Below are 24,076 nucleotides of genomic sequence, written 5' to 3'. Positions count from 1 at the left end.
TATTTCTATTACCGGGTTCTATTACCTAGTTCTATTACCTAGTTCTATTACCTCGTTCTATTACCTCGTTCTATTACCTACTTCTATTACCTAGTTCTATTACCTAGTTCTATTACCTCGTTCTATTACCTAGTTCTGTTACCTAGTTCTATTACCTAGTTCTGTTACCTAGTTCTATTACCTATTACCTAGTTCTAATACCTAGTTCTATTACCTCATTCTATTACCTCGTTCTATTACCTCGTTCTATGACCTAGTTCTATGACCTAGTTATATTACCTAGTTCTATTACCTAATTCTATTACCTAGTTCTATTACCTAGTTCTGTTACCTAGTTCTGTTACCTAGTTCTATTACCTAGTTCTGCCCTCCTGCGTCTGACTTCACTGCCACCAGTTACGCACCACTTACAGTTAGTTTTGGAATTCATTTTTTAGGGTGTAATGTTAATATTGCAGATTGTAGCTTCCATCAATGTAATTGTCTGCATTATTTCCAATCCCCCATATGTTAATATATATTAATATATATATATAGTACCCGTCAAAAGTTTGGGACACACCGACTCATTCCAGGGTTTTTCTTTATTTTTTACTATTTTCTACATTGTAGAATAATAGTGAAGACATCAAAACCATATAATAACACATATGGAATCATGTAGTAACAAAAAAAGTATTAAAGAAATCAAAATATGTTTTATATTTGAGATTCTTCAAACCCTTTGCCTTGATGTAAAAGTAGACACGCATATACAGAGGGGAGAACAAGTATTTGATACACTACCGATTTTGCAGGTTTTCCTACTTACAAAGCATGTAGAGGTCTGTCATTTTTATTATAGGTACACTTCAACTGTGAGAGACGGAATCTAAAACAAAAATCCAGAAAATCACATTGTATGATTTATAAGTAATTAATTTGCATTTTATTGCACGACATAAGTATTTGATACATTAGGAAAGCAGAACTTAATATTTGTTACAAATCAAATCAAATGTATTTGGGGCGGCAGGGTAGCCTAGTGGTTAGAGCGTTGGACTAGTAACCGAAAGGTTGCAAGTTCAAATCCCTGAGCTGACAAGGTACAAAATCTGTCATTCTGCCCCTGAACAGGCAGTTAACCCACTGTTCCTAGGCCGTCATTGAAAATAACAATTTGTTCTTAACTGACTTGCCCTAGTTAAATAAAGGTAAAATAAATAAAATAAAATATAGCCCTTTGTACATCAGCTGACATCTCAAAGTGCTGTGCAGAAACCCAGCCTAAAACCCCAAACAGCGGAGAAGCACGGAAAAACTCCCTAGGAAGGACAAAACCTAGGAAGAAACCTAGAGAGGAACCAGGCTATGAGGGGTGGCCAGTCCTCTTCTGGCTGTGCCGGGTGGAGATTATAACAGAACATGGCCAAGATGTTCAAATGTTCATAAATGACCAGCATGGTCAAATAATAATAATCACAGGCAGAACAGTTGAATCTGGAGCAGCAGCACGTCCAGGTGGACTGGGGACAGCAAGGAGTCATCATGCCAGGTAGTCCTGAGGCATGGCCCTAGGGCTCAGGTCCTCTGAGAGAAAGAAAGAGAGAATTAGAGAACGCATACTTAAATTCACACAGGACACCGGATAGGACAGGAAAAGTACTCCAGATATAACAAACTGACCCTAGCCCCCTGACACAAACTACTGCAGCATAAATACTGGAGGCTCGGTCAGGAGACACTGTGGCCCCATCCGAGGAAGGATATAACCCCATCCACTTTGCCAAAGCACAGGCCCCACACCACTAGAGGGATATCTTTAAACACCAACTTACCATCCTGAGACAAGGCCGAGTATAGCCAACAAAGATCTCCGCCACGGCACAACCCAAGGGGGGGCGCCAACCCAGACAGGAAGATCACATCAGTGACTCAACCAACTCAAGTGACGCACCCCTCCTAGGGACGGTATGAAAGAGCCCAAGTAAGTCCGTTGCTCCAAGGTTACAGAAACCTTTGCAATTACAGAGATCATACGTTTCCTGTAGTTTTTGACCAGGTTTGCACACACTGTAGCAGGGATTTTGGCCCACTCCTCCATACAGACAGATACAGGGGCTGTCGCTGGGCAATACGGACTTTCAGCTCCCTCCAAAGATTTTCTATTGGGCTCAGGTCTGGAGACTGGCTAGGCCACTCCAGGACCTTGAGATGCTTCTTACGGAGCCACTCCTTAGTTGCCTTGGAATGTGTTTCGGGTCATTGTCATGCTGGAAGACCCCAGCCACGACCCATCTTCAATGCTCTTACTGAGGGAAGGAGGTTGATGGCCAAGATCTTGCGATACATGGCCCCATCCATCCTCCCCTCAATATGGTGCAGTCGTCCTGTCCCCTTTGCAGAAAGCATCCCCAAAGAATGATGTTTCCACCTCCATGCTTCACGGTTGGGATCGTGTTCTTGGGGTTGTACTTATCCTTCTTCTTTCTCCAAACACGACTAGTGGAGTTTAGACCAAAATGCTCTATTTTTGTCTCAACAGACCACATGACCTTCTCCCATTCCTCCTCTGGATCATCCAGAATGTCATTGGCAAACTTCAGACGGGCCTGGACATGCGCTGGCTTGAGCAGGGGGACCTTGCGTGCGCTGCAGGATTTTAATCCATGACGGCGTAGTGTTACTAATGGTTTTCTTTGAGACTGTGGTCCCAGCTATCTTCAGGTCATTGACCAGGTTCTGCTGTGTAGTTCTGGGCTGATCCCTCACCTTCCTCATGATCATTGATGCCCCATGAGGTGAGATCTTGCATGGAGCCCCGGACCAAGGGTAATTGACCGTCATCTTGAACTTCTTCCATTTTCTAATAATTGCGCCAACAGTTGTTGCCTTCTCACCAAGCTGCTTGCCTATTGTCCTGTAGCCCATCCCAGCCTTGTGAAGGTCTACAATTTTATCCCTGATGTCCTTACACAGCTCTCTGGTCTTGGCCATTGTGGAGAGGATGGAGTCTGTTTGATTGAGTGTGTGGACAAGTGTTAACAGGTGTAGTTAATACAGGTAATGAGTGGAGAACAGGAGGGGTTCTTAAAGAAAAACTAACAGGTCTGTGAGAGTCGGAATTCTAACTGGTTGGTAGGTGATCAAATACTTATGTCATGCAATAAAATGCAAATTAATTACTTAAAAATCATACAAGGGATTTTCTGGGTTTTTGTTTTAGATTCCATCTCTCACAGTTGAAGTGTACCTATGATAAAAATTACGGACCTCTACATGCTTTGTAAGTAGGAAAACCTGCAAAATTGTCAGTGTATCAAATACTTGTTCTCCCCACTGTATATATATATATTGTCTTGATGCCAGCTGTAACAAACCAGTTTCCTTGATGAAAGTGTTTTGTGGTTGTACAGTATCCTCAAACAATAGCATGGTATTGTTTCACTCGGATAGCTACTGTATATTGGACACTGCAGTTAGATTAACTATCATTTAGGCTTTCTGATGATATAAGACATGTCAATGTCCCGGAAAGTTGGCTGTTGTTTACAACACCATTCTAGTCACATATCACATATTGAGCAGCAACTGCCCCGATTTTGGGACTCTGTACCTGTAGAGGTTAACGAAGTTAGCTCCTTGACTCTCTGTCAATCAGAGAAGATTACTGCTGCGACAAACATGTTGGCTCTATGATGGCTTTTTGGGTGGGTAGGGAGGCGAGAGATGAGTGAACGAGAGGAGGGAGAGAGAGAGAGAGAGAGGAGTGAATGACAGGAGGGAAAGAGAGAGAGGAGGGAGAGAGAGGAGATTATGAGGGAGAGGGAGATCAGGGAGTGAGAGGAGAGTTAGAGGGGGGAGAAGGAAAAGAAGAAGAGGAGGGAGGGAAATTAGGAAGGGGATGGATGGAGAGGTGAGGAGGAGAGGAGAGGATTAGAGGAGGAGAGGAGAGGAGAGGAGAGGAGAGGAGAGGAGGAGAGCAGAAGAGAGAATGAGGAGATGGATAGAGAATGGAGCCTGTATCCATCTGGCTGCCAAGCCCCTCCAGGAGAGAGCCAGGGGGAGGGATCCTCCTGATCCAAATGTCATCACTGTTTTGGGATTATCCTGCATTTCCTGTCACTGATCTCTCCCTCTCTCTCTCTGTTATCTTTCTCAAACCCCCTGTTTACTGTATTCTGCCAGGGAATTCTAAAATACTTCTGGTTGATGGGTAGTTGTGAAAATCTGAAATAAAAAGTTATGAGCCATATACTGTAGCTTCCTCTGGGTATGGGGTGGTCTCTGGGTATGGAGTGGTCCCTGTATGGGGTGGTCTATGGGTATGGGGTGGTCCCTGGGTATGGGGTGGCCCCTGGGTATGGGGGGGTAACTGGGTATGGAGTGGTCCCTGGGTATGGGGTGGTCCCTGGGTATGGGGTGGTCCCTGGGTATGGAGTGGTCCCTGGGTATGGAGTGGTCCCTGTATGGGGTGGTCTCTGGGTATGGGGTGTTCCCTGGGTTTGGGGTGGTATATGGGTATGGAGTGGTCCCTGGGTATGGGGTGGTCTCTGGGTATGGGGTGGTCCCTGGGTATGGGGTGGTATCTGGGTATGGGGTGGTCCCTGGGTATGGAGTGGTATCTGGGTATGGAGTGGTCCCTGTTTGGGGTGGTATCTGGGTATGGGGTGGTCCCTGGGTATGGGGTGGTATCTGGGTATGGAGTGGTCCCTGTATGGGGTGGTCTCTGGGTATGGGGTAGTCCCTGGGTATGGTGGGGGGGTACCTGGGTATGGGGTGGTCCCTGGGTATGGGGTGGTCCCTGGGTATGGCGTGGTCCCTGGGTATGGGGTGGTCCCTGGGTATGGAGTGGTATCTGGGTATGGAGTGGTCCCTGGGTATGGGGTGGTCCCTGGGTATGGGGTGGTCCCTGGGTATGGAGTGGTATCTGGGTATGGAGTGGTATCTGGGTATGGAGTGGTCCCTGTTTGGGGTGGTATCTGGGTATGGGGTGGTCCCTGGGTATGGGGTGGTCCCTGGGTATGGCGTGGTCCCTGGGTATGGAGTGGTATCTGTGTATGGGGTGGTATCTGGGTATGGGGTGGTATCTGGGTATGGGGTGGTATCTGGGTATGGGGTGGTATCTGGTTATGGAGTGGTATCTGGGTATGGAGTGGTCCCTGTTTGGGGTGGTATCTGGGTATGGGGTGGTCCCTGGGTATGGAGTGGTCCCTGTTTGGGGTGGTATCTGGGTATGGGGTGGTCCCTGGGTATGGAGTGGTATGGGGAAGAAAACAGAAACATTTACTGAACTTGATATGGCTCAACTTACACCAAGGCAAACATTTTGACTATATTAGCCTACACAGCTTCAAGGATGCACTTTCATACTATATTTAGGACATCATATTGAAGCTAATAGAGGCCCCAACTGATGTTTATAATTATGTTAAAATTATCTACTTTGGTTTAGATACAAGCATAAGAAAACCTCTAACACAATAAAATCATTTGACTTGGTGAAAATCTGTTGTTTTGGACCTAACTTGCTGGTCACTTTTTCCATGTGGTTTCATCCTTCAGACTCCATGAACTGATGACCTCTTCCTGCATATTTGGTCACATGATTCATTTGTGTTTCCTAGGAACAATGGTGACTAAACCTCCCCCTTTGGTTCAACTTCCCCCTTTGGTTCACCTTCCCCCTTTGGTTCACCTTCCCCCTTTGGTTCAACTTCCCCCTAAGGTTCAACTTTCCCCTAAGGTTCAACCTTCCCCCTTTGGTTCAACCTCCCCCTTTGGCTCAACTTCCCCCTTTGGTTCAACTTCCCCCTTTGGCTCAACTTCCCCCACTCTACCCTGAGTATTGATGCTGCTGATTGAGCTTTTCCTTCAACCATCTCCTTTCTTTTCCAGATGGAAGATGTCATCGCTCATATGCAAGATGAGACAAATGGAATTCCTGTCCGCACAGTCAAGAGTTTTTTATCTAAAATCCCAAGTGTTTTTTCAGGTAAGATACATTTTTTTAATAGTTACAGTAAAAAGATGTGTGTGTGTTTGAGAGAGAGTGAGAGCGAAAGAAAGATATATATATATATATATAAGGTTGAAGTCGGATATTTACATACACTCAGGTTGGAGCCATTAAAACTCATTTTCAACCACTCCACAAATTTCTTGTCAACAAACTATAGTTTTGGCAAGTCGGTTCGGACATCTACTTTGTGCATGACACAAGACATTTTTCCAACGATTCTTTACAGATAGATTATTTCACTTATAACTCACTGTATCACAATGCATGTGGGTCAGAAGATTACATACACTAAGTTGACTGTGCCTTTAAACAGCTTGGAAAATTTCTGAAAATGATGTCATGGCTTTAGAAACTTCTGATAGGCTAATTGACATAATTTGAGTCAATTGGAGGTGTACCTGTGGATGTATTTCAAGGCCTACATTCAAACTCAGTGCCTCTTTGCTTGACATCATGGGGAAATCAAAAGAAATCAGCCAAGACCTCAGAAAATACATTTTAGACCTCCACAAGTCTGGTTCATACTTGGGAGCAATTTACAAATGCCTGAAGGTGCCATGTTCATCTGTAGAAACAACGATATGCAAGTATAAACACCATGGAACCACGCAGCCGTCATACCTCTCAGGAAGGAGACGTGTTCTGTCTCTTAGAGATGAACGTACTTTGGTGTGAAAAGTTCAAATCAATTCCAGAACAGCAGCAAAGGACCTTGTGAAGATGCTGGAGGAAACATGGGGACAAAAGTATCTATATCCACAGTAAAACGAGTCCTATATTAACATAACCTGAAGGCTGTTTAACAAGGAAGAAGCCACTGTCAAAACTGTCATAAAAAAGCCAGACTACGGTTTGCAACTGCACATGGGGACAAAGAACAGCATCCCAACCGTGAAGCACGGGGGTGGCAGCATCATGTTGTGGGGGTGCTTTGCTGCTGGAGGGACTGGTGCACTTCACAAAATAGATGACATCATGAGGTGGGAAAATTATGTGGATATATTAAGCAACATTTCAAGACATCAGTTGTGGCAAAATGGCTTAAGGACAACAAAGTCAAGGTATTGGAGTGCCATCACAAAGTCCTGACCTCAATCCTATAGAAAAATGTGTGGGCAGAACTGAAAAAGCATGTGCGAGCAAGGAGGCCTAGAAACCTGACTCAGTTACACCAGCTCTGTCAGGAGGAATGGGCCAAAATTCATCCAACTTATTGTGAGAAGCTTGTGGAAGGCTACCCGAAACATTTGACCCAAGTTTAACAATTTAAACTTCTGACCCACTGAGAATGTGATGAAAGAAATATAAGCTGAAATAAATCATTCTCTCTACTATTATTCTGACATTTCACATTCTTAAAATGAAGTGGTGATCGTAGCTGACCTAAGACAGGGAATTTCTACTAGGATTTAAATGTCAGGAATTTTGAAAAACTGAGTTTTAATGTATTTGGCTTAGGTGTATGTAAACGTCCGACTTTAACTCTATATGTATATATTTATAGAGAGGAAAAATAGATGGAGGCAGAGAGAGAGAAAGACCGGTTACATGACTGTCTGGGAAGAATGGGCAGATCAGACTGATGGAGGGGGGGGGGAGAGGGGGTGACAGTAACCAGGCGCTCTCTCTCCCACAGAGAAGAGAGGGGGAGTTGCTGGATGGTCACCCTTCACACCCTGCTGTAAATCTCTAGAGGGGGAGTTGCTGGATGGTCATCCTTCACACCCTGCTGTAAATCTCTATAGGGGGAGTTGCTGGATGGTCACCCCCTTCACACCCTGCTGTAAATCTCTAGAGGGGGAGTTGCTGGATGGTCACCCTTCACACCCTGCTGTAAATCTCTAGAGGGGGAGTTGCTGGATGGTCATCCTTCACACCCTGCTGTAAATCTCTAGAGGGGGAGTTGCTGGATGGTCACCCTTCACACCCTGCTGTAAATCTCTAGAGGGGGAGTTACTGGATGGTCACCCTTCACACCCTGCTGTAAATCTCTAGAGGGGGAGTTGCTGGATGGTCACCCTTCACACACTGCTGTAAATCTCTAGAGGAGGAAACTTTCTCTCTCTACCCTTCAGTATTGGAATCAGAAGGTCTTTGTCTAGAGAGAGACTTTCGCCAAAAACTCTAACGTCCAAAAAGGGAGCTTTGGAAAAACATGTCTAACATCTGAATATGGGATATGGTCAGTGGGGACCTAAAGAATAATAATGTTTTTCATTTTGTGATGTTATTAACTGTATGAACCAAATACTGTAACTTAACACCCCCTCTAGCTGTTAAGTTTCCATCCCCAATGTTGGATGTAGGAGTCATAAGACAGAACTTATAATCATATCCTTTGCACATTAAATAGCCATGCCCTGAATGAGGTCAGAGAGCTTGTCAGAGTGATGGAATTGCCCTTTTTGACCAGAGTGCTTAAAAGGACTGACTAAGAATTTACATACCAGACCAGAAGATGTGAGACCGTGGTCCACACGTTGAAATGGTTAAAACTCTGAAATTCTCAACCTCAACACTAGATGAGAAGATAACCTCACCTACCAGACCAGGAAACGTGGAGTGTTCGCTCCATGTGGGAAATGGTTGAAACAACACGAGGTGAAGAAGATGAACTCACCAAACTATACCCGAACATGAACAGGCTGCAGCTGTCCATGTAAAGGGGTTCAAACTCTGAATATCCATATGGGCTAAGAACAAGTTCTGAACAAAAACAGCCCATTGGAGACCGGACAGCTAAGAAGAAGGACATTGTGACATCTGCTGGACAACCAGAATATGTACAAGTGGCCGGGGTGAGGCCAATAGATCCCCATTTCAAGAAGGTTTGGTTTCAACAGAGATAGATGATGAACAACGGTATTCAAACACGTAAATACATTCATTGCTTCTTATTACCAAAACGGGCGGCGGTTCGTGAGAAAGGTATATGATTAATGTAAAGACAGTCCTAGAATGTTTCCACGATAAATGTCACTTTTTCTCTATGTATGTGTATTCTGTGTTTTTATTTAGTTAGTTAGTAAATAGATCATTAAAACAATTTGCATAGTACTGAATGATGTGCAAAGGTTGGGGTTCTTGCAGATCCAAGAAGGTTACGACTGTTCAGAATGAGGCTGATATGAGGTAATGATTAATAAGTGACTGTAATCGATATATAACATATATATATCTTCTAGAGTTTAATTTTGGAGATGCTAACTCGTTAAACAATTTATTCCGTGTTGCCCCCAAATCCCTCATGAGTTAAATGTTTCATTTAATTGGGTAACAATTAAACATAGTGGATTCAATAAATAACAGTCATCAGGTTAATGTACGTCACTTCACAGCATACTAACCTCAACATTAAAACCTTCCAAATCCAAATTCCATACCTAAAACCTTGATTTTGAACCAAATTACCTGAATGGACTGGTGGAGCTGGACGGCTGTCTGAGAGAGCTGGCTGCTCTATGGACTGATGGAGATGGACGGCTGTCTGAGAGAGATGGCTGCTCTACGGACTGGTGGAGATGGACGGCTGTCTGAGAGAGATGGCTGCTGAATGGACTGGTGGAGATGGACAGCTGTCAGAGAGAGCTGGCTGCTCTACGGACTGGTGGAGATGGATGGCTGTCTGAGAGAGCTGGCTGCTGAATGGACTGGTGGAGATGGACGGCTGTCTGAGAGAGATGGCTGCTCTACGGGCTGGTGGAGATGGACGGCTGTCAGAGAGAGCTGTCTGTTCTACGGACTGGTGGAGATAGACGGCTGTCTGGTAGAGATGGCTGCTCTACGGACTGGTGGAGATGGACGGCTGTCTGAGAGAGATGGCTGCTCTACGGACTGGTGGAGATGGACGGCTGTCTGAGAGAGATGGCTGCTCTACGGACTGGTGGAGATGGACGGCTGTCTGAGAGAGATGGCTGCTCTACGGACTGGTGGAGATGGACGGCTGTCTGAGAGAGATGGCTGCTCTACGGACTGGTGGAGATGGACGGCTGTCTGAGAGAGATGGCTGCTCTACGGACTGGTGGAGATGGACGGCTGTCTGAGAGAGATGGCTGCTCTACGGACTGGTGGAGATGGACGGCTGTCTGAGAGAGCTGGATGCTCTACGGACTGGTGGAGATGGACGGTTGTCTGAGAGAGATGGCTGCTGAATGGACTGGTTCAACAGACCATCAGTAGGTAATAACAGATCAACAGACCATCAGTAGGTAATAGCAGATCAATAGATCATCAGTAGTTAATAATAGTTCAACAGTAACAGACCATCAGTGGGTAATAGCAGATCAACAGTAACAGACTATCAGTAGGTAATAACAGATCAACAGTAACAGATCATCAGTAGGTAATAACAGATCAACAGACCATCAGTAGGTAATAACAGATCAACAGTAACAGATCATCCGTAGGTAATAACAGATCAACAGTAACAGACCATCAGTAGGTAATAACAGATCAACAGAAAATCAGTAGACAATAACAGATCAACAGTAACAGACCATCAGTAGGTAATAACAGATCAACAGTAACAGACCATCAGTAGGTAATAACAGATCAACAGACCATCAGTAGGTAATAACAGATCAACAGTAACAGACCATCAGTAGGTAATAACAGATCAATAGACCATCAGTAGGTAATAACAGATCAATAGACCATCAGTAGGTAATAACAGATCAATAGACCATCAGTAGGTAATAACAGATCAATAGACCATCAGTAGGTAATAACAGATAATAGACCATCAGTAGGTAATAACAGATCAATAGACCATCAGTCAGCCCATATTGACGCTCTGACACACAAACAACTATTCTGCTTATGTTGACGCTGTCTGTTCTTCACACACCTGGTGTGTGTCCTGCTCCATGAGGTTTGAGATGACAGCCCAGTGTCTGTCACCTGGTGTGTGTCCTGCTACATGAGGGTTGAGATGACAGCCCAGTGTCTGTCACCTGGTGTGTGTCCTGTTACATGAGGGTTGATAAGGCTGTTATTAAAGTCTAGTGCCTCTTCTGTTACTATAGTGATGTCCCAAATGGTACCCTGTTCCCTTTGTAGAGCACTTCTGTTGACCAGGGCCCTATTCCCGATATAGAACACTACTGTTGACCAGAGCCCTATTCCCTATATAGAACACTCATGTTGATCAGAGCACAGTAGGGCACTACATAGGAAATAGGGTGCCATTTGAAACACAGCCTGTTTTATTCTCCTGTCCAGATCTGCCCAGGTTCTGTAATAACAATGAGTCCTGTTTTACCTTCCCGGTATATAATGATTACATACTGTAGGAGCTGTTAGTAGTGCTGTCCATGGTGCTGAAAGGAGCCTCGATTCTGGTAGCAGCTACTATCAAAACTGTAGGAGCTGTTAGTAGTGCTGTCCATGGTGCTGAATGGAGACTTTTATATTAGAATCATATGGGTCTATTAGAATCCCATGGGTCCATGGAGAGTCTGTTAGAATCATATGGGTCCATAGAGGGTCTATTAGAATCTTATGGGTCCATAGAGGGTCTATTAGAATCTTATGGGTCTATTAGAATCCTATGGGTCCATAGAGAGTCTGTTAGAATCATATGGGTCCATAGAGGGTCTATTAGAATCTTATGGGTCCATAGAGGGTCTATTAGAATCCTATGGGTCCATAGAGAGTCTTAGAATCCTATGGGTCCATAGAGAGTCTGTTAGAATCATATGGGTCCATAGAGAGTTTATTAGAATCATATGGGTCCATAGAGGGTCTATTAGAATCTTATGGGTCTATTAGAATCATATGGGTCCATAGAGGGTCTATTAGAATCTTATGGGTTTATTACAATAATATCTGTCTATAGAGTGTCTATTAGAATCATATGGGTCCATAGAGGGTCTATTAGAATCTTATGGGTCTTTTAGAATCATATGGGTCCATAGAGTGTCTATTAGAATCATATGGGTCTATAGATGGTCTGTTAGGATTCCATGGGTCCGTAGAGTGTCTATTAGAATCATATGGGTCTATAGATGGTCTGTTAGGATTCCATGGGTCCATAGAGTGTCTATTAGAATCATATGGGTCTGTTAGGATTCCATGGGTCCGTAGAGAGTTTATTAGAATCATATGGGTCCATAGAGGGTCTATTAGAATCTTATGGGTCTATTAGAATCATATGGGTCCATAGAGGGTCTATTAGAATCTTATGGGTTTATTACAATAATATCTGTCTATAGAGTGTCTATTAGAATCATATGGGTCTATAGATGGTCTGTTAGGATTCCATGGGTCCGTAGAGTGTCTATTAGAATCCTATGGGTCCATAGAGAGTCTGTTAGAATCATATGGGTCCATAGAGTGTCTATTAGAATCATATGGGTCTATAGAGGGTCTGGTAGGATTCCATGGGTCCGTAGAGTGTCTATTAGAATCCTATGGGTCTATAGAGGGTCTGGTAGGATTCCATGGGTCCGTAGAGGGTATATTAGAATCCCATGGGTCTATAGAGGGTCTGGTAGGATTCCATGGGTCCGTAGAGGGTCTGGTAGGATTCCATGGGTCCGTAGAGGGTCTGGTAGGATTCCATGGGTCCGTAGAGGGTCTGGTAGGATTCCATGGGTCCGTAGAGGGTCTGTTAGGATTCCATGGGTCAGGAGAGTGTCTATTAGAATCCTATGGGTCTATAGAGGGTCTGGTAGGATTCCATGGGTCCGTAGAGTGTCTGGTAGGATTCCATGGGTCTATAGAGGGTCTGGTAGGATTCCATGGGTCCGTAGAGGGTCTGGTAGGATTCCATGGGTCCGTAGAGTGTCTGGTAGGATTCCATGGGTCTATAGAGGGTCTGGTAGGATTCCATGGGTCCGTAGAGGGTCTGGTAGGATTCCATGGGTCCGTAGAGTGTCTATTAGAATCCTATGGGTCTATAGAGGGTCTGGTAGGATTCCATGGGTCCGTAGAGGGTCTGGTAGGATTCCATGGGTCCGTAGAGGGTCTGGTAGGATTCCATGGGTCCGTAGAGGGTCTGGTAGGATTCCATGGGTCCGTAGAGTGTCTGGTAGGATTCCATGGGTCCGTAGAGTGTCTGGTAGGATTCCATGGGTCCGTAGAGGGTCTGGTAGGATTCCATGGGTCCGTAGAGTGTCTATTAGAATCCTATGGGTCCGTAGAGGGTCTGGTAGGATTCCATGGGTCCGTAGAGTGTCTGGTAGGATTCCATGGGTCCGTAGAGTGTCTGGTAGGATTCCATGGGTCCGTAGAGGGTCTGGTAGGATTCCATGGGTCCGTAGAGTGTCTATTAGAATCCTATGGGTCCGTAGAGGGTCTGGTAGGATTCCATGGGTCCGTAGAGTGTCTGGTAGGATTCCATGGGTCCGTAGAGGGTCTGGTAGGATTCCATGGGTCCGTAGAGGGTCTGGTAGGATTCCATGGCTCCGTAGAGTGTCTGGTAGGATTCCATGGGTCCGTAGAGTGTCTGGTAGGATTCCATGGGTCTATAGAGGGTCTGGTAGGATTCCATGGGTCCGTAGAGGGTCTGGTAGGATTCCATGGGTCCGTAGAGGGTCTGTTAGGATTCCATGGGTCCGTAGAGGGTCTGGTAGGATTCCATGGGTCCGTAGAGTGTCTGGTAGGATTCCATGGGTCCATAGAGGGTCTGGTAGGATTCCATGGGTCCGTAGAGGGTCTGGTAGGATTCCATGGGTCCGTAGAGGGTCTGGTAGGATTCCATGGGTCCGTAGAGGGTCTGGTAGGATTCCATGGGTCCGTAGAGGGTCTGGTAGGATTCCATGGGTCCGTAGAGGGTCTGGTAGGATTCCATGGCTCCGTAGAGGGTCTGGTAGGATTCCATGGGTCCGTAGAGGGTCTGGTAGGATTCCATGGGTCCGTAGAGGGTCTGGTAGGATTCCATGGGTCCGTAGAGGGTCTGTTAGGATTCCATGGGTCCGTAGAGGGTCTGGTAGGATTCCATGGGTCCGTAGAGTGTCTGGTAGGATTCCATGGGTCTATAGAGGGTCTGGTAGGATTCCATGGGTCCGTAGAGGGTCTGGTAGGATTCCATGGGTCCGTAGAGGGTCTGGTAGGATTCCATGGGTCCGTAGAGGGTCTGGTAGGATTCCATGGGTCCGTAGAGGGTCTGGTAGGATTCCATGGGTCCGTAGAGGGTCTGGTAGGATTCCATGGGTCCGTAGAGGGTCTGGTAGGATTCCATGGCTCCGTAGAGGGTCTGGTAGGATTCCATGGGTCCGTAGAGGGTCTGGTAGGATTCCATGGGTCCGTAGAGGGTCTGGTAGGATTCCATGGGTCCGTAGAGGGTCTGGTAGGATTCCATGGGTCCGTAGAGTGTCTGGTAGGATTCCATGGGTCCGTAGAGGGTCTGGTAGGATTCCATGGGTCCGTAGAGTGTGTGTGTGCATCTCTACAGTATATGTTTATGTTATTTAGACTGTTCCAGGCTTGTATTCCAGGCCATGGATTTTATGTTGGCAAGGCCTTGCTTTTTGTTCACTGTCAAATTACATTGTAAAAAAAAATGCTCCATAGAATTTACACTGATTGTATGTCATTTTATTTGATAAGCTAACCGTGATTAAAGGCATTCAGGGAAATATAGGCCCTTGACTTGTTTATCCAAACACAGCAGTTGGCTTTGTGTGTTCTATATTCTAATCTACATTCTATTGTTGTCTCTGCAGATTGACTGTCAGCCTCGCTTTTTAATTGATTCTGTAATGTTGTCTCTGCAGATTGACTCTGTCTTGTTTAATTTATTCTGTAATGTAGTCTCTGCAGATTGACTCTGTCTCGCTTTTGAATTTATTCTGTAATGTAGTCTCTGTAGATTGACTCTGTCTTACTTTTTAATTTATTCTGTAATGTAATCTCTGCAGATTGACTCTGTCTTGCTTTTTCATTTATTCTGTAATGTAGTCTCTGCAGATTGACTCTGTCTTGCTTTTTCATTTATTCTGTAATGTAGTCTCTGCAGATTGACTGTCAGACTTGCTTTTTCATTTATTCTGTAATGTAGTCTCTGTAGATTGACTCTGTCTTGTTTCATTTATTCTGCAATGTAGTCTCTGCAGATTGACTGTCAGACTTGCTTTTTCATTTATTCTGTAATGTAGTCTCTGCAGATTGACTCTGTCTTGTTTAATTTATTCTGTAATGTAGTCTCTGCAGATTGACTCTGTCTTGCTTTTTCATTTATTCTGTAATGTAGTCTCTGCAGATTGACTCTCAGACTTGCTTTTTCATTTATTCTGTAATGTAGTCTCTGTAGATTGACTGTCAGACTTGCTTTATTCTGTCTGGTCCTTCAGAAATGGATTGGATTGGGGAGCGGTGAACATAAACTGGTAGGAGATTTGCTGCAGTAAGGAAAGGAGAGCTGTGGCGATGTTTCAGACTCACATCTCCTTTAGATATGCATGTAACAATATACTGTACATGAGAAGGGACATTTATCTAAAGTTATTTCAATATGTTGTTTTTTCCGCTCACATGTTTTTGATACCAGCAGAAGCAGAATGTTGAGTGTTTTATGTTTTGTCTTACAGAAGCAGAATGTTGAGTGTTTTGTCTTACAGAAGCAGAATGTTGAGTGTTTTGTCTTACAGAAGCAGAATGTTGAGTGTTTTGTCTTACAGAAGCAGAATGTTGAGTGTTTTGTCTTACAGAAGCAGAATGTTGAGTGTTTTGTCTTACAGAAGCAGAATGTTGAGTGTTTTGTCTTACAGAAGCAGAATGTTGAGTGTTTTGTCTTACAGAAGCAGAATGTTGAGTGTTTTGTTTTGTCTTACAGAAGCAGAATGTTGAGTGTTTTGTCTTACAGAAGCAGAATGTTGAGTGTTTTGTCTTGTAGAAGCAGAATGTTGAGTGTTTTGTCTTACAGAAGCAGAATGTTGAGTGTTTTGTCTTACAGAAGCAGAATGTTGAGTGTTTTGTCTTACAGAAGCAGAATGTTGAGTGTTTTGTCTTACAGAAGCAGAATGTTGAGTGTTTTGTCTTACAGAAGCAGAATGTTGAGTGTTTTGTCTTACAGAAGCAGAATGTTGAGTGTTTTGTCTTACAGAAGCAGAATGTTGAGTGTTTTGTCTTACAGAAGCAGAATGTTGAGTGTTTTGTCTTACAGAAGCAGAATGTTGAGTGTTTTGTCTTACAGAAGCAGAATGTTGAGTGTTTTGTCTTGCAGAAGCAGAATGTTTTATGTTTTGTCTTGTAGAAGCAGAATGTTGAATGTTTTGTCTTGTAGAAGCAGAATGTTGAGTGTTTTGTTTTGTCTTGCAGAAGCAGAATGTTTTGTTTTGTCTTGTAGAAGCAGAATGTTGAGTGTTTTGTGTTTTGTCTTGTAGAAGCAGAATGTTGAGTGTTATGGTTTGTCTTGCAGGTTCTGACATTGTACAGTGGATGATCAAAAACCTGAACATTGATGATCAAGGTAAGATTTATTTGATGTTATTTACATTCAATGTGTCTGTTTTTGTTGTTGACGTATCATTGAAAATGTCAACAACTCAAGTGTTCTTTAAATAATGTTTTGGTTTTCCTAATGAAGGATGTAAATGATTCAAACTCTACTTTCCTAGAAAATCCAGAATGTTCCAACAGCCATTGAAATACATGATTTTGTTTCCTCTGAAATGCTTCAGATTTTATTTTACACTCAATGCGATTTGATTTCAGTGCCATCATGTTACGGTTTTCTTTCTCCTCTTCCTCTGAAGAGGAGGTGTAGCAGGGATCGGATCAAAATGCAGCGTGGTTAATTCGATACATCTTTAATGAAGATGAAACACGAACAATACAAAAACAATAAACGTAACGTGAAAACCGAAACAGCCTAAACTGGTGACAACTAACACAGAGACAGGAACAATCACCCACCAAACACTCAAAGAATATGGCTGCCTAAATATGGTTCCCAATCAGAGACAACGAAAAACACCTGCCTCTGATTGAGAACCACTTCAGGTAACCATAGACTTTTCTAGATAACCCCACTATACCACAATCCCAATACCTACAAAACAACCCCAAGACAAAACACACCACAATAAACCCATGTCACACCCTGACCTGACCAAAATAATAAAGAAAACACTAAATACTAAGACCAGGGCGTGACAGATCAGCTCAATAGTCTTGACTTTTTGTGTCAATAGTATTGACTTGTTGAATCAATGCCATTAGCTCAATAGTCTTGACTTGTTGTATCAATAGTCTTGACTTGTTGTATCAATAGTATTGACTTGTTGTATCAATAGTATTGACTTGTATCAGTAGTCTTGACTTGTATCAGTAGTCTTGACTTGTGTCAATAGTCTTGACTTGTGTCAATAGTCTTGACTTGTGTCAATAGTCTTGACCTGTGGTATCAATGGTCTTGACCTGTGGTATCAATGGTCTTGACCTGTGGTATCAATGGTCTTGACTTGTGTCAGTAGTCTTGACTTGTGTCAGTAGTCTTGACTTGTGTCAATAGTCTTGACCTGTGGTATCAATGGTCTTGACCTGTGGTATCAATGGTCTTGACTGGTGTCAGTAGTCTTGACTTGTGTCAGTAGTCTTGACTTGTGTCAATAGTCTTGACTTGTGTCAATAGTCTTGACCTGTGGTATCAATGGTCTTGACCTGTGGTATCAATGGTCTTGACCTGTGGTATCAATGGTCTTGACCTGTGGTATCAATGGTCTTGACCTGTGGTATCAATGGTCTTGACCTGTGGTATCAATGGTCTTGACTTGTGTCAGTAGTTTTGACTTGTGTCAATAGTCTTGACTTGTGTCAGTAGTCTTGACTTGTTGTATCAATAGTAGTGGATCGTTGCGTTTCTGAAAACCTCTAATGGCCATGTCGTGCATTCTGGAGCTCAACATGGCTTTATAAACCACATTTCCATCCACAGATTTTATGGAGTAAAGTCAGACAGTATAAAACAACATTACGACGTTCTGGTTCTGTTGTATAAAAACAGCTGGGATGGAAACAGGACATTTTGGTTCTATTGTATGAATACAGCTGGGATGGAAACAGGGCGTTTTGGTTCTATTGTATGAATACAGCTGGGATGGAAACAGGGCGTTTTGGTTCTATTGTATGAATACAGCTGGGATGGAAACAGGGCGTTTTGGTTCTATTGTATGAATACAGCTGGGATGGAAACAGGGCGTTTTGGTTCTATTGTATGAATACAGCTGGGATGGAAACAGGGCGTTTTGGTTCTATTGTATAAATACAGCTGGGATGGAAACAGGGCGTTTTGGTTCTATTGTATGAATACAGCTGTGATGGAAACAGGACATTTTGGTTATATTCTATAAATACAGCTGGGATGGAAACAGGGCGTTTTGGTTCTATTGTATGAATACAGCTGGGATGGAAACAGGGCGTTTTGGTTCTATTGTATGAATACAGCTGGGATGGAAACAGGGCGTTTTGGTTCTATTGTATGAATACAGCTGTGATGGAAACAGGGCGTTTTGGTTCTATTGTATAAATACAGCTGGGATGGAAACAGGGCGTTTTGGTTCTATTGTATGAATACAGCTGGGATGGAAACAGGGCGTTTTGGTTCTATTGTATGAATACAGCTGTGATGGAAACAGGACATTTTGGTTATATTCTATAAATACAGCTGTGATGGAAACAGGGCGTTTTGGTTCTGTTGTATAAAAAAACAATAGACAATTTGTTTGTTTTTCATGGCAGGATCTTTTTGTCACGCGATGATACGGTGTGTGATCCTCCCACTACGACTCAGGAAACCATGTAGTTTATTAGGCTACAGATGAAATCGATTATGATGAACTTCACAGGGTGGTGAAAGTGTATGGTGATGAACTTGATGCTCCTTTCCAATATATATCGAGGGTCTTATTCTGGTGACATGATGATCGATGCTTGGCTGCTGTTTGACAAATAAAATATTGTTGCTCTTATCCGTAATAATCTCATCAAGTACACTAGCATAGCTGCAGAGCTATATATGTGAGCTGTTGGCTAGAGTGCACATGCCAAGAACAGAGAAGACAAATGTTCAATTCAACGCTACAGTTTGTGATAAAACTATCGGTAGATTTGAAAATGCAATGGAAACACATTAAACATTTGATTTTTATTCGGTACATAAAAACTGTAGCCCAATAACCGTTTCCTACAATTCCCTCCCCTCAAACTCCATTTCCTCTAATCCCCCTTGCCTCCCCTCAAACTCCATTTCCTCTAATCCCCCTGCCCTCAAACTCCATTTCCTCTAATCCCCCTCCCCTCAAACTCCATTTCCTCTAATCCCCCTCTCCTCAAACTCCCTTTCCTCTAATCCCCCTCCCCTCTAATCCCCCTCCCCTCAAACCCCCCTCCCCTCAAACCCCCCTCCCCTCAAACTCCATTGCCTCAAACTCCATTTCCTCTCATCCTCTTCTCCTCAAACTCCATTTCTTCCAATCCTCTTCTCCTCAAACTCCCTCTCCCCTAGCTCTCCTTGAGTGACTCCTCTCCAGCTGAGCGATGAGCCCCTGAGCGATGAGCCCCTCTGCAGTCCCCTGGCACCTGGTCTGCCCAGCACAGCATCCCAGCTCCCAGCCATCAGCCCAGCACATGGCAGCTCCCAGCTGTGGACAGAGTAGAGGCTAAACCCCTCAAACCATGACCCTTCGTTTGATGAGCCTTAGAGCAGAGACTGGAGGGACAGAGGGGGAGGGGAGGACAGCTCGGAAAGCCTTCTCACTGGTGGGAGGGGATGCTGGCTTTGAAGTGTTGCAGGAGGATAAAAAAACATTTCTGATGTAGCACTCTTCTTTCCCTTTCACTAGGCCATCATGATGCTAGTAACCATATGCAAATACAACTGGACTCTAACGAAGGTTCAACCTCATGGTTAATTGGCTTTTTACCAATTTACCGTACAACAGACCACGTATTCACCCGTTTGGCATCAGGGTCACCTATACAAATTGATGGAAAGTGGTGTTGGGGGAAAACATACGACATTATAAAATTAATGTACACAAACAAAAAGTGTGTGGTTAAAATTGGCTAAAAACACACACATTTCTTCCCACAGGGCCGTGGGGTGGGACAGGAATGCAGCTTAAGCCCCACCCTCTTCAACATATATATTGGCAAGGCACTACAACAGTCTGCAGCACCCGGCCTCAACCTACTAGAAACTGAAGTCAAATGTCTACTGTTTGCTGATGATCTGGTTCTTCTGTCCCCAACCAAGGAGGGCGTACAGTAGCACCTAGATCTTCTGCACAGATTCTGTCAGACCTGGGCCCTGACAGTAAATCTGACAGTACATTTTGGAACACCAAAATAATGGTGTTCCAAAAAGTTGCCAGGACCAGTTGCCAGGACCACAAATACAAATTCCATCTAGACACCGTAGCCCCAGAGCACATAAAAAACTATTCCTCTGAGAAGTTCCCTAAGCAAGCTGGTCCTGGGGCTCTGTTCACAAACACAAACAGACCCCACAGAGCCCCAGAACAGCAACACATTTAGACCCAACCAAATCATGAGAAAACAAAAGGATAATTACTTGACACATTGGAAAGAATTTACAAAACAACAGGGCAAACTAGAATGCTATTTGTCCCTAAACAGAGAGTACACACAGTGGCAGAATACCTGACCACTGTGACTGACCCAAACTTAAAGAAAGCTTTGACTATGTACAGATTCAGTGAGCATAGCCTTGCTATCAAAAGAGGGCGCCGTAGGCAGACCTGACTCTCAAGAGAAGACAGGCTATGTGTCACGCCCTGGTCTTAGTATTTTGTGTTTATATATTTATTTTGGTCAGGCCAGGGTGTGACATGGGTTTATTTTGTGTTGTGTTTATGTATTGGGGGTTTTTCATTGGTTTTGGGATTGTGGCTTAGTGGGGGTTCTCTAGCAGAGTCTATGGCTGCCTGAGGCGGTTCTCAATCAGAGTCAGGTGATTCTCGTTGTCTCTGAATGGGAACCATATTTAGGTAGCCCGGGTTTCACTGTGTGTTTGTGGGTGATTGTTCCTGTCTTTGTGTTTGCACCAGATAGGGCTGTTTCGGTTTTCATTTCGTTAGTTTTGTAGTTTCTGTATGTATAGGTTTTCCTTCATTAAAATATATCATGAATCATCATCACGCTGCATTTTGGTCCGATCCTTGTTCTACCTCTTCGTCAGAGGAGGAGATAGTGTAACGGCTCTATTCTATGTGCTCACTGCCCACAAAATGAGGTGGAAACTGAGCTCCACTTCCTATTCTCCTGCCAAATGTATGACCATACTAGAGACACATATGTGACCGACTGGCTCAAATTGGAATTTGAAGTTGTGTTTTTTACATTGGATAAAAGTAGTGACTCAGAGCTACAAAATGGTATATCATACACTTGATTTCAGGAACAATGGAAAGTAATTCTGCTTTGAAAGTTGATCAACTTGTAAACTCACTTTTGAGGAAATGGCCTTTGAATGTTTTGGTACCTACTGGAGAGCCCGTCATTGTCTACACCCATTCAGCATCGTTCCCACCCTCTTAAGCTTTAGCCCCACCCATCTCTTTAAGGGTTGATCCGAGCGTTCTCAACTAACAGCAGTCAAGCACCCAAACTTGCTAGCTACTTCCAGACACAAATGACAGAACTGCTCACTGAACATTACATTCCAGACATCTAAGTGAGAGAGAACCGCTAACATTACTCACCCTAGCAGAGCTGGTTAGGCTGTTATGTTATCCAGAGTGTTGGTGACTGTAACTGTGCTGTCAGATTGTCCGTTCATAAATTCAGAGCATTTCGCTCTCTGAGCGTTCAGAGTGCACACTGGACGCTCTGGCAGTAAAGCACCTAAGCTAACTGGCTAAAATTGGCTTGCTTGCTGGTTACTTTCAGACACAAATGAGAGAACACCTCACTCTGATCATTTTACTCACCCTAGCAGAGCTGATTAGGCTGTTTTCATGTTATCCAGAGCGTTGGTTGACTGTCACTGTGCTGCTGGCAACAATTTAATTACGCTTTTTTTTGCCAACGTTTACTGACACATATTCAACGGGTGTTGAGTGTTCGTAAAGTCATCAGTAATTCTGCACTCTGTCACACTTAGACGAGAGTGCTCTGAAATCGGACTAGACTGAATTTACGAAAGCACCTGAAGTGGTTACTTGCATAGTGGAGTGAAGACATTTAGTTAGCTAGCTACGTAAACAACTCAGGATGTTACTACCTTGCATGAATCTGCAGATAGCTAACCAACCAGGTCCAATGTTAGCTAGCTAACATTAAGCGTTAACTAGTCAAGCAAATGGCTCTGAGATACGAATAATAAGATCATGCACGTAACATTAGCTAGCAGGCCAGCTAAAGTCAGCTAGCTAACAGTACACTAACTTGAAATGAAAAGACTATGACAAAATTATAAACGTGTAATTTCTGAAAATGAAGCTAGCTAGACTATCTTACCCGTAACATAATGGATGGACGTGTGTCCTGTCGGTTGCCATGGTTGCCCTTAGTTTGAAGATGTAATCCAGAGACAGGTGTTTTACTCAAATTCCACTATTTAAAAACTCGGTCCTCCAGAAAGTGGAAAACGACACTTATGCAGTTTTACTACGCAATAAAAGAAATGTAAAGTCATGTTAGAACAGATTACTTAAACATACTGACCTGCTCAAATAGACAGAAGTCATGTTAGAACAGATTACTTAAACATACTGACCTGCTCAAATAGACAGAAGTCATGTTAGAACAGATTACTTAAACATACTGACCTGCTCAAATAGACAGAAGTCATGTTAGAACAGATTACTTAAACATACTGACCTGCTCAAATAGACAGAAGTCATGTTAGAACAGATTACTTAAACATACTGACCTGCTCAAATAGACAGAAGCGTGCTATATGGCAGACCAATCCAAACTCATCTCAGCACACTCATTGTCTCAGCCAATCATGGCTAGTCTTTCAGCATGTCCAGCCCACTCATTGTCTCAGCCAATCATGGCCAGTGGGAAGGTTGCCCACTTTTTCTGTGGCTAAACCAACTAGGCTTGTAATTGAACAATTGTATTCATATTTACAGATTACATACACGTTTGTTAATAAGGCACATGAAAGTTCACGTTTGAGAAGGCATTTCTGCTAAAAAGTTTTCGTTCAAATGGCTCTTCTGTGAAGTAGTGACCTGCGACATACGCCTAGTTGCCTGAAACAAGACACATATTTCCCTCAGATTACACAGACCCACAAAGAATTTGAAAAACAAATCCAATTTTGATCAACTCCCATATCTATTGGGTGAAATACCACTGTGTGCCATCACAGCAGCAAGATTTGTGACCTGTTGCCACAAGAAAAGGGCAACCAGTGCAGTACAAACACCATCTCTCCACAGGAGAATAAGAGGGAGAGGGATAGAGAGAGAATCTGCAGCTCATCTGTGTGTGTGTGTGCCATTATTTGTGAGAGCAGCCTTACGGTGATGTACCGGTCTAATGAATAGCTGAAGGCAGACATCAAACACTTGACATTTAAAACCTTCAGCCTTTAAATCTTCCCAGGTGAGATCAGTTTTTTTCTACGGTTTAAATGAAAGGCTTTTTTCCCCCTCTGCCGATGATCTTTAAATCACATTAAAACTAGACTTTGTGATTCAAGATGGTAATGATTCAACTTCATAAACTCTGGCTGTTGGATAACATATGTTTTTCCCTCCGAGCCATGATGGAACAACTGAACCAAATGGTTCTATTCCCTTTATAGTGCAAGATTTTTAAATTTGTTTTTGTACTTTTCCGCCTTTTTTCACCCCAATTAGTAGTTACAGTCTTGTCCCATAACTGCAATTTCCCTACGGACCCGGAAAAATGACCCTGCAAAGCCGCACTACTTCTCAATGTGTCGGAGGAAACACTGTACAACTGGCAACCGAAGTCAGCGTGCATGCGCCCGGCCCACCACAAGAAGTCGCTAGAGCGCGATGGGACAATGACATCCCTCCCCTAACCTAACCTGGGCCAATTGTGCGCCGCCTCATGGGTCTCCCGGTCACGGCCGGCTGTGACACAGCCTGGGATCGAACCCGTGTCTTTAGTGACGCGATGCAGTGCCTT

General features: G+C 43.7%; 1 protein-coding gene across 1 annotated transcript in view; it reads left to right on the top strand.

Annotated features, from left to right (window-relative positions):
• Positions 1–19,929, top strand: part of LOC116373131 (regulator of G-protein signaling 7-like) — a 42,128-nt gene extending 22,199 nt beyond the window's left edge. Inside the window, exons 2-4 of the mRNA XM_031821848.1 lie at positions 5,878–5,974; positions 16,362–16,412; positions 19,449–19,929. Of these exons, the coding sequence (XP_031677708.1) occupies positions 5,878–5,974; positions 16,362–16,412; positions 19,449–19,462 (162 nt within the window). The 3' untranslated portion in view covers positions 19,463–19,929. The remainder of the gene's footprint in view (positions 1–5,877; positions 5,975–16,361; positions 16,413–19,448) is intronic.
• Positions 19,930–24,076: the final 4,147 nt, after the last annotated feature.

This window comes from Oncorhynchus kisutch, unplaced genomic scaffold (assembly GCF_002021735.2).
Source record: "Oncorhynchus kisutch isolate 150728-3 unplaced genomic scaffold, Okis_V2 scaffold4022, whole genome shotgun sequence".
Lineage (NCBI taxonomy): Eukaryota > Metazoa > Chordata > Actinopteri > Salmoniformes > Salmonidae > Oncorhynchus > Oncorhynchus kisutch.
Note: the sequence above shows the minus strand (reverse complement) of the source record. Positions and strands in the feature narration are given on the sequence as shown.